Genomic DNA, 11448 nt, shown 5'->3' with positions numbered 1-11448 from the left:
GAACCAGGCTCAGCATAACTAAGGGAGGATTCAGGGTCACCTGGTCCAGCCCTAACTATATGCTTTAGCAAAAAGGAAAGTTTGAAGCCTAATCTTAAAAGTAGAGATAGTGTCTGTCTCCTGAATCCAAACTGGAAGCTGGTTCCACAGAAGAGGGGCCTGAAAACTGAAGACTCTGCCTCCCATTCTACTTGTAAATACTCTAGGAACAACAAGTAGGCCTGCAGAGCGAGAGCGAAGTGCTCTAATAGGGTGATATGGTACTACAAGGTCATTAAGATAAGATGGGGCCTGATTATTTAAAACCTTGTATGTGAGGAGCAGGATTTTGAATTCAATTCTGGATTTAACAGGAAGCCAATGAAGGGAAGCCAAAACAGGAGAAATCTGCTCTCTCTTTCTAGTCCCTGTCAGGACTCTTGCTGCAGCATTTTGGATTAGCTGAAGGCTTTTCAGGGAGTTTTTTGGACATCCTGATAATAATGAATTGTAGTAGTCCAGCCTGGAAGTAATAAATGCATGAACTAGTTTTTCAGCGTCACTCTGAGACAGGATATTTCTCATTTTAGAGATGTTGCGCTGTTCAAATTCAAAAACATAGTTAGCAGGCCCATAAAAGAAGTCAACTAAATATAACTCTACGAAAAGTAATTTCCAGAAACTTAAACAAAACAAAGTGAGACATAACTTAACTCACAAACTGACCTAATTACAAAGACACATGAGGGTAGCTTTAATAATAATTTGGCCAAACCATTAACACACAATAGGGGGAAACAAAACACACACTAATATTAACTAAGCACAGAATAACCTAACTAAACCTAAAACACCCCTGCTCCTGGTAAGCCCATGGTTGGTCCTGTTGAGCAGTGTTATGGTTCAAAAATATTGGAGATGGACACCAGAGGAAAAACCCACAATAACAACACTGGTCCGGTCGGGTTGAGTCAAACGATGATTTAATGATCACACACGTGGGAGATGGACACTGTATGCAGACAGTCTCAGATCTCATCTCAAAAAACACATTTCCATAGTTTTATGAAATCAGGGTATTAGAACGCCCCCTCATGCGTAGTGACAGGTGTAATACAATCAATGTTGACAATTTTATTTAACACAAAGAATAACATTGTCTCCTTCCCGAGGGCAGACGCTAACTGCCCCCCTTCTCCTGGAACCGTCTGTACCCTGCTGAGACACAACATGGCAACTACAAGGACTCTTTCATTTATTAAGACCATTAGTGTGTATTGCTCTAAATCAAGTATATAATATTAAATGAATATTGCTGGATCAGCTACTTCTACTTAAAACATATTAAAACATGACTAAGCACAAAATCACCAAGAATGACATCTTATAAGTGCTGTGTAAGCGCGTGCGGCCTTCCAAGCTCAAAGCCTTTGCCCTCCATAGATCAGCCAGACTCGCGCTGGCTGTAGCTTTTAACCTTTAATTACCTTGAGCACAACTCTAGAATGAGCAACAAACTGCAATGTGTATGGAATGATCATGGTTACATCTGCAATGGAAAATCATGTTATTATTCTGGTACCTGTAAGAAAGATCAAATTAAAGTTATCACCATCACTGTAATGCAAAGAATAATATAAGATCAAAAACTTCAATTCATGCTTAATGCAAAGCTGGTTATATACTTCTAATAAACTACTAATGACATATTAAAATATTAAATGATAATGAGAAAAACATCCCCTCCTAATTCTACAATTCCCTCTGTTGACCTCTGGAGAATCCAGAGGTCACAAACAGTTGTGTCCCTCCTTGGCCTACACATTCAGCTCCACATGCATCATTGGCATCATGGACATTGGAGTAATGACTCCACGGTCCACTGACCTCACAGACATACTTTTGAACATTCGTCTGGCACAAGGGATGAGACAACAACAAATAACCATAATACCCACCACAATAGACAAAGAAAACATGACCGCAGCGATGACCCCCTTCCACCGTCCGAACACTGAGGTCAGCCAGCCTTCTAACGGATTACCAACACCGGAGTGATCATGCATAGTTTCAGAAAGGCTCTAACAACATGTCAAGGGCCATTCTATTCTGCACTCCCATTAACGAGGTCGGACCCACCTGCTTCGCTAGCCCCTCCAATCCGTCTCTGGTCAGGTTAGAGAGCCTCAGTACATTGTAATGAACATAATTAATCCTATCTACATTCTTATTTGGAGTCACTGGAAAGAAAGCAGAACGATTAGTTTTTCTAGGAAATTAACTTTAATTAACCCTTTTGGATCAACCCCCGCTATTTCCACCCCCAAAATTAAATACATAGATTGTTTGCGATGCCAATTCCCCAATGACAAAGTTAACGCGTTTCCAGAGGGGCTAAAATCCCTCTGTAGTTTAAGCCCGTTTTCTGATCCTGATTCTAACGGTTCCCAATTTTGCCCAGTGTAACCCCTTACCTGGTCCCAATTACGGCACCAGCTGTCATAAGGACGATTTCCCCTCTCCCAGTGCGTACTCACTGAATAATCCCAACAGACCCACACATTGTATCCCCTCCAAGCACTGCCGACGTCCCTGCAATTAACAACATCACACAGATCAAACGTAAAGGAAGTTGTGGAACCAATAACATAATCTAATTCTAAACCACCATATGTGCTGAGACACTCATCCTTTTTACCAGAGACCTCGCGCTTCACTCTTGCCCGCAACCTTAAATCACTATGGACCACGCGTGATGTACTTGGTGTATCAAACAACGCCGGACTGGCATGGCCTCCGTGCTCAGACTGGTTTCCCGGGTCGGTCTGCAACAAACAAATCAAAAAACAAATAGCCATGATTAGCAACATAGTTAACATCAAACTCATAATAATTTTGAACATTGTGATGGCTTTTGAGACTCTTTTTTCATCACCAGTGTCTAATTGTTGTGATGGCATGGTGGTATGTGAATGTTATGGTGTAGTAAAAAGTTCAAAGCCCTTTATCAGAGCCTCTCTCTTGTTTTAGGTGTTCAGTGTGATACCGCTCCTTTTCGTTGGCGCGGCGATCTCCTCCTTGGCTGCTCCTCTTTCTTTGACCTTCCGGGTAGACTACCGGTCGGTCCGTTGCACAGGTGTGAGGGATTATTGTGCCGCTCAATTTCACCTGCGTCGGGTTGAGATTGATCCTTCCTCACCAAGCCCTCGTGCGCAGCTGCGCACTGCGTCCAGTGATACCAGGTGTCGCCTTTCCCCTTCAGTTGGACCGCTGTCGCCGTCCGAGCCGATACCTCATATGGACCAGTCCAGCGGGGCTCCTTCCACTTTCGTTTGATGACTCTCAGCCACACTGTTTTCGCGTCCGGGACCTCTCCTTCTCCTGTGGGCCCCTTACAAGCCGCCTGTTTCGTGAAACTGGACACTAGCGCCTTTAGCTCGTTCCAGTAGTCTGCGTGGGACCGGTTCCCCTTTTTGTCCCGTTCACCCGAGCCCACCGTCCAAGGTGCCGGAAACTGTCTCCCGGTTTGCAGCTCGTATGGTGTAAAACCTGTGGATTGATTAACAGAACATCTTATGGTCATCAACGCAACCGGCAGGGCTGCGACCCAATTTAGCCCTGTTTGCGCGCAGATTTTTGCCAATTTGTTTTTCAAATTTAGGTTCATTCTTTCTACTTTCCCCTGAGACTGAGGATGATAGACCGTTCCAAATTTATGCTGGACGCCCAACATTTTTTCTACTTTTTCCAAATCTTGATTTTTAAAATGGGTTCCATTATCTGATCTAATTCTTTTCGGGAACCCATGACGGGGAATGTAATGATTGATTAAACACTTAATGACAGTCTTAGCATCCTCCTTTTTTGTAGCCCAGGCCTCTGGCCAGCCGGTCAAAGCGTCAACACACACTAGCAAATATCTTACACCGCCCGGCCCGGAATCAATCATATCAGTGAAATCAATAACAATCTCCTCTCCCGGCCTCTCAGGGGGCCGAAACTTACCCACTTCCGGTTTTACTGCTGGCTTAGGATTGTGTGCCCCACAGATTAAGCACATCCTGGCCTTCTCCCTTATCATTCCTCGCAGCTCAGGATGCCACCAATGACACAAATTTCTTTCCATCTGGGCTCTCCCCACGTGGGCAAGTCCGTGGGCTTCATCCACCTTCTGTTCTGCCATTTTGGCTGTCAGCACGGGGCGCCCGTCTGGCCCCCTCCACAAATGTCCATCCTGCCAGGCTCCTTTGTTTTTCCACACCCCCTTTTCCTCTGGGGATGCCTCCTCCTGGGCCCGTTTAACTTCCTCAATCAGGTCAACAGGTATCTCTTCTTCTGATGTTACCTGTATCATTTGTCTCTGTCCTTTGTAACCTGCGGCCTCCTTTGCGGCTTCGTCTGCTCTCTGGTTTCCTTTTTCCACCATACTGGTTCCTTGGGAGTGAGCTTTGCATTTTATAATGCTCACCTCCTCTGGGTCAGCCAAGGCCTTTTCCAGTTCCTCCATTTCATGTTTGTGGGAGATAGGTGCCTTGGTTGCTGTTCTGAATCCTGCTCTTTTCCACTGAGGCAGCTCCACATGCGCTGCTCCAAACGCATATGCCGAATCGGTGTAGATGTTCACTCTCCTGTTCTTGGCTAGTCTCAAAGCTCGAGCTAAGGCTATCACTTCAGCTCTCTGGGCCGACTGCTTTCCCTCAATCCTTCCTGACTCTCTGACCTGATAATCTCCTCCTACTCTGCAGACCACCGCATACCCTGCTTTCAGTCCTCCTTCGTCTCGGTGGCAACATCCATCGGTGAACCAGTCCTCAGCTCCCGGTATGGGTTCGGCCTTCAGGTCCTCTCTAATCTTTTCCTCGATCTGTGCTCTTTTGGCGCAGTCATGTGGTTCCCCTACACCCATTAAATCTGCCATGTTAATTCCTTCATGTGTGAATGTCAAATTTGGGGCCTCTAAGACTTTGCTCAGTCTCTGTTGTGCCCGTGGTGACATACAAAATGCTTGTGAATTTACGTATGCCACTATGCTATGTGTAGTGAGTATTTTTAGTGGGTGTTCTCTCACTACATGTGCTGTTTTTTGGATAATTCTAGCAACCCCTGCTGCATGTTGTGTGCATGTAGGATGCTTTGCTTCTGTTGGATGTAGTTTTACACTAACATACATGAGCACTTCTCTACCCCCCCCTTTTTTCTGAAACAACACTCCATTTACAATTGAGTTTGTTTCAGAAACATCTAAATAGAATGGCTCGTCATAATTGGGTGTGGCTAAATCTGAGGCCCTTGACAAATCCTGTTTTACCCTAATAAATGCGGCTTCAGCTTCAGGCGTCCAAGGCAACTCAGCCTTAAAGTTTCGAACACCAACTTGCTTCATTAGGGCCCTTAAAGGGGCAGTTTTGCCTGCATAATCCGGAATGAACTGCCTGCTGTAACCTGTTAAACCAAGAAAAGAAAGCATTTCTCTCACAGTTCGCGGTTTTGGGTGTGTCAAAATTTGGTCTCTGTGTGTGTTCATCAAACCCACTGATTTGTGTGCGATTACCCGGCCCAAAAAGGTCACTTCAGGGCGAACTAACTGCAGCTTGTCTTTACTTACTTTAAAGCCACATTCCGCCAACCTATTCAACACAACGAACGATGCCGCTGTACAATCCGCTGCTGACGGGGCTGCAATGAGAAGATCATCAACATATTGTATTAATGTACAATCATTAGGCAAATTACATGACGACAGGGCTTCTTTAAGCACCTGATTGAAAATGCCTGGAGAAAGTGCAAAGCCTTGTGGCAAACGTGTGTATCTGAGTTGTTGGCCTCTGTATGTGAATGAAAAAATGTCTCTGAGTGACTCATGCAGAGGAAGACAAAAGAATGCATTTGCCAGGTCAATGCACGTGAACCACTTTTGGTCACATGTGATAGCTGATAAAGCTGTGTACGGATTTGGTACCGGTGCAGTAGTAGAGAGCAATATTTCATTAATGGCTCTCAAATCATGTGCCATACGGTATTTTCCTGTTCCATGTTTCTCCACTGGTAGAATTGGTGTGTTCCACAGTGAGTGAGAGGGTTCTAACACCCCGGCCCTTAGCAGGCCTTCTATTGTTTCTGTAATTCCTGCCTCTGCTTCAGGCTTGTGTTTATACTGTGGTCTATTGATCGGTGTGTGTGACTTGAGCTGGAACAAGACAGGAGGACACTTAGCTAGGCCAACATCCGTGGGCCCTTTTGACCATAGACTGTCAGGCAGATTCGACAGTCCAGCAACTGCGTGAGGATGATCTACACACTCCTCACCATGTGTTTTTAAAATTTCTTTATGTTCCAAAATCACTATATCCTCACAGGCACAAGTTATGCGATAGGTTTTACAATTTGGAGCATAAGATAAGTTAGGAATTTGAGTTCTTTGCCACCCTGTGTCGTCCAGTGCTCGCCTGACCATTGGACCTAGATCACCTGCACCATGACCTTGGTGGACCTCCAATGTAATGTGAGGGGTTGAATTTTCTTCCACATTGTACCAAGGCCGTTGTTCATCAGTTAATTTCACAGCCGCGGCTACACCTTCTGGTCCGATGTAGATGTCATGTGTTTGCACATTCCACGTCTGACCTTCAAGATCAGATTGAAATAATTCACGATAGGTGTCGTCATTCTCTTTATCATAAAACAGGGTAACGTGGTAAGGGTCGCGCGGAGGGGAGTAAACTGCCAAGCTCATTATCCAGGGTCTCCACAGCTGAAATTGCCTCAGAACATCCTCTTTCACTAATCTCCCCCAGTAGATGTTGACTTTTGCTCTTTCACAGTCTTGAAGCAGATATTGAGTCTTTGAACTTGTTCCCAGGCACGGAAAATGCTGGCCCCCTGGCAGAGTCACAGATAATCCATCTGCTGAACATGTGATTGTGGCGCCCAACTTCACGAGCAGGTCCCTGCCCATAAGATTTACTGGCGCTTGCGATGACACCACATAGTTGTGTTTCAAAGTCTGCTTGCCCAGCTTTGTCAAAGCTGGGTCAGTCACTGGCAGAGTTGTCGGGATCCCGGAAAAACCCACCACGTTCACTGTGTGGCAGGACAACGTTGCACTGTCTGGTGCTGCTCTCAAGGTTGAATATGTTGCTCCAGTGTCTACCAAGAAGGGCAATTCTGTCCCTTCTATAGTCATTAACAGCATGGGATCTGCCAGCACCATACTGTTTGGTCCCTCCGGGTCCCTTCAGTACTGGTCCTCCCTCCAGTCAGCCACTGGATACTGCGTGGCTGGTGCTGCACTCGGGTTTGGGGCCTGATATGCTCCCCTAGAGCCACCTCTTGCTCTCGGAGCTCCACGTGCCTGGGATTGGTAGCCTCTTCTTTGATTGTTCTGACGACGTTCTGGGCAATTTCTGCTCCAATGACCCTCTGCTCCACACCTCCAACAGACATTCCAAGGCACACTGCTGAGATTCCCCGTGTCACGAGCTCTTTGTACTCCCCCCGCTGAGCCACCACGCCCTCTGTACGATCCACCGGTTCCCCAATTCCCTGTGGGTTGGTTCTGCCTTGGTGCATTGGCGGGCCATCCGTCATTAGTGCAGGGACCCGGGCCACTATCTGGCCATTCAGGCCCAGGACCAGGCTGGGTCGCAACTATCATAATTTTTTCTGTTTTTTCTTTTTCCTCTTTTTTCTTTTCGCTGGCTTTGTTTCTGGCCTCCACCAACTGTAATTTGAGTAGAGACGCTTGTGCCTCCTCCAACTCTTTTTTCTGCTTGTTCGCCCTGTCCTGCTCCAGCTGCAAACGATGTGAGACGTGTCTTTCCCACTGCACCGAATCTGCTACGGCAAAATCTGGGTTTTTCTGTAGATCTTCTGTGACCTGGTTTGGCAGCCCTGCCAGCACCGCTGAGCGAAACCATGCCCGATGTTCACCTTCTCTACCCGGATGGGTACCTGTTTCTAACAACCACTGATCTCTGGCTTTTTCTAAAAACTCTCTAGGTGTGTTTTGGGGGTCCCAAATTATTTTAGGTATGGCTCCTGTATTAGGGGTTGGGTACTTTTCACGGACTGCGTCAGACAAAGCACATTGCACTTCATGATAAGGAAAATCATTTGCATGGCAAGTTGTGCGAGCTATAGCCTCTACATCTGCTAGCCCACCACCGAGCATACACCGCGCAGAAATGGCGCGAAAATCGCCAATCGCAAGCTCCTCTCCTTCTGTTAGTCTGCCTAATTCACGCAACCACCTTGCTCCGCCCCCAGTTATAGGTGGAAGCTGTTTAATCAATGCCTCCAAATCTCTTACTTTGTATGCGCGGTACACTGGTTCATTTTTTGCACCAGCCACTAAAGGCAAATTATAATGAGTACCCGCAGCTTTTTCTGCTTTGGTCACAGTTTTACACTGTCCCAATTTTCCCTTGCCTTTTGAACTCTTAAAAATAGGCCTCCTCTGTCCCTGCTCTTTTTTCACCTGTCTTGACCTAAGATTCCTGGCTATACTTGGTTCTGACGCGACTCCTCCTCTGTCGTTATCTTCATCATCTTCTTCCTCCTCTGTGGTAGATGAATCATTGTCACTCTCCTCTTCTGCCATGCTTTTGGTCATTTTGTCCTTTACGGTCTTCAGTGTATTTAATACTTCCAATAGCCCTTGCGGGGCTTCCAGCATTCGTCCGAATACTTCTCCTGCCCATGTGTCTGACTTGGCCATTGCTTTGGAGTGTTTTGACCTGGTTTGGGCCTGCTCTTCTCTTGCTGGTGTTGGCAGTCCGATGAAAGCCGGTTATGCCATCCTTTCCACCGGTGAAATCATTTCCTCGTTTGTTGGGGTCCAATCCGCTTCTCCAGTCTGGTCTGGCAGGCTCTCTCTTGATGCTTCGGCTTTTGGCCTGTCTCCTCTCTCATGTGAACTAGAAGGCAAAGGCAAGCCTTCCTCTGCGGCTGATGTTATCTCTTTCCCTTCCCCATTCAGGGACTGACATTTAACTGTCATAGGCCCTTTATTATGAAACACCCGTGGTGCTCTGGTGTATTCAACATCAGCTACTCCTCCTACAACCACTGCCGTCTGTCCATCGGGGCCTTGAACTTGTCCTCCTCTGAGGGTCATTACAGGCATGACATATTGTCGTCCTACGGCATTAGATGTTAATGTGGCCCAAGGAAGAATCTCTGCTGTGTGATACTTGTTAGCATCTCCTGGTTTTGGAATCCAGTTCTTCATTTGGTTTTCCAGCTTCTTATTTTGGTCTTTCAGTTGTTTCAAAGCCTCCATTATGCTCTCCATATCTTCTGTTTCAGGTGTGTCATCCTCCTCCATCCAGGAAGATGCTCCATTCCACAAGAACATCCACTTGCAACACTTTGCATGAGTTTGCTGTAGTTTCTTGATTTGTTGTTTAATCTTCCAGTTAATTGAACGTTTCTCTGCCTCGGCTTGTAGTTGTTCCAATTGCTGCTCACATCTCTCTCCTTCTATTTTGAGCACAAGACTTAGGGCTATTTTGTCATCCAGCCCTCTCTGTTGGGAAGCAATAAACTTGTTTAGCTCAGCTTCCATTGCTTTGGCTTCCTTCTCAGCTAACTTTGTTGATCCAGGGGAAGCTAAGCGAATAGCTTTTTTTAACTGTTGCTGCTGCTCCTTTAGAGGCTTATAGCCTCTGTGCCCAGTAGGTGTCGTGTTCGGGCCGTCAGCCATTATCCTAAAACACAAGCTTACCTCCCTTTTTTGTGACGTTTTACGGCTCCTCCTCCTGGATCACTCCGCAATGTCTGCCTGTTAGCTTTCAGAAATACTTTCGCTCCTCCCAGGGTCACTGTCTCCTTGTAATCTGCTTGGTAAGACACACAGCCAACGCAGTGTGTCAAGACTTAACCAAGCCTCTTTCATTATTCACTTTTAATAATTACTTTTCACTCTGTAACATAAATGTTATAAACTCATACACACTGCATGTTAACTTTGGGGCACAAAACAATAACACAGCTCAAATGCATTCACACAGCCTTAAATTTTTCACAGAAAATTGCTCCAAAGCAATATCATGTTTGCTCACAAACTAACAAATTCACTGTGTTGTTTACCGAGCGAGGGAGCAATGGACCAATTAAATCCAAACTCCTCAATAATTAGCTGTATAGCTCGCTCTACTTCAATGCCAAACCATAGTACTGTGATTAGCTTTATTCAAATCAAATCTATGTTTCAAAGCCTTTCAGACACACACCCACACACACAATTTCAACCACGCACTCTCAAGCACACATTTGTCTCCTTTAAATCTACTAATCGCTTGGAGACATCTCCACAGATAATTATATTATTTCCCAAGCAAGCATATCAAAATCAAAACCGTCTAGTACCGACTCTATCATAGCCTGAGCAAAGTGGGCGGCCTCTGTGGGCTCCCAATTTGGATCATTTTCATGCTCAGTCATCTCCTTTAAGCCTTGAAATAAAAATAGGCAACGTTGTATATAGGCATTTAGCTCATGCAGCTCAATCTCGGACCACACTGTCATCTCATAAGGTGAAACACCTTCCTCAGTCACTATGTGACATTTGCAGGTCACCTCCAATTGGCCCTCCTCCTCTACTATTTGTATGTTACAGGTTGCAAAATAAAGCACAGACATGTTTGCTTATTCTATTTAAACAACGATTTAACAGTATTAAATGGGACTGTTTAGTGCATGGGACACAATATAATCATTTATTGTTGAAGGGACAAATGTCAAAAGGGGTTCTAACAGGTCCACTTTATTGCGTGCTCATAAATTATTGTTATCTGGGTCACTCACCCAATGTGCTTTATTGTTTGAGATTATTAATTATGTCACGCTTATCAGTGGCTCATATTTATTTAAGGCCTATGTTTGAACTTGACAACAAAGGCAGAGCATCATTTCATCCTTTGAGGGTGAAACACTCCACTTTCTCTGTGTCATGGCAGCTCAGAAAACTTCATGAACTTTACTTATTTAAAGATATGACTTAAAATCAGTTGTGTTATCAGTATAAAATATTTAAGATTTAATTAAATTGTTTTCAATTGACTTACAGCAGCTTACTCTGACCTAGGAACACTCTCTTATGCTCCTCAAAAACTGAAGTTACTCAGTCTTAAATGATTTTTACATTACATAAATCAACTGTGATTAACAAATAACGTTCTAGTGATTCCCACTTGGTTTAAAACATTCAAAAGCCTTCTAGGGACCTATTCTGATCATAACCTATGTGTTTGTAAGCTTGTTTGCATTTAACCCTCTGCACTCAAAGCATTTATTACACTTTATCAATCCGGACAGTCACGCCGAACGAAGCTTCTGACCTTCAAAGGCCGAGTGCCAACTCATTATAAGCACATTTGCAAGGTGTGTCTGAAAATTATTTAAACCACTCTTTTTAAATCAAAAACTATTGACATTGTTATAACATCAAAACCAGCAGCTTCTTTACAA

The 11448-nt window shown here is 44.9% G+C and overlaps 1 protein-coding gene across 1 annotated transcript; it reads right to left on the bottom strand.

The window, feature by feature from the left end:
* Nucleotides 1-940: 940 nt before the first annotated feature.
* Nucleotides 941-4501, bottom strand: LOC113023854 (uncharacterized). Its single transcript, XM_080300500.1, has 2 exons — nucleotides 3985-4501; nucleotides 941-3528 (listed from the first exon to the last, which is right to left on the bottom strand). Exons 1-2 carry the CDS (start codon nucleotides 4484-4486, stop codon nucleotides 3014-3016), a joined length of 1017 nt encoding a protein of 338 aa, XP_080156626.1. The 5' UTR covers nucleotides 4487-4501; the 3' UTR covers nucleotides 941-3013.
* Nucleotides 4502-11448: the final 6947 nt, after the last annotated feature.

This window comes from Astatotilapia calliptera, chromosome 4, assembly GCF_964374335.1.
Source record: "Astatotilapia calliptera chromosome 4, fAstCal68.1, whole genome shotgun sequence".
Taxonomy (NCBI): Eukaryota; Metazoa; Chordata; class Actinopteri; order Cichliformes; family Cichlidae; genus Astatotilapia; species Astatotilapia calliptera.
This window is presented reverse-complemented; position numbering and strand designations above follow the sequence as displayed.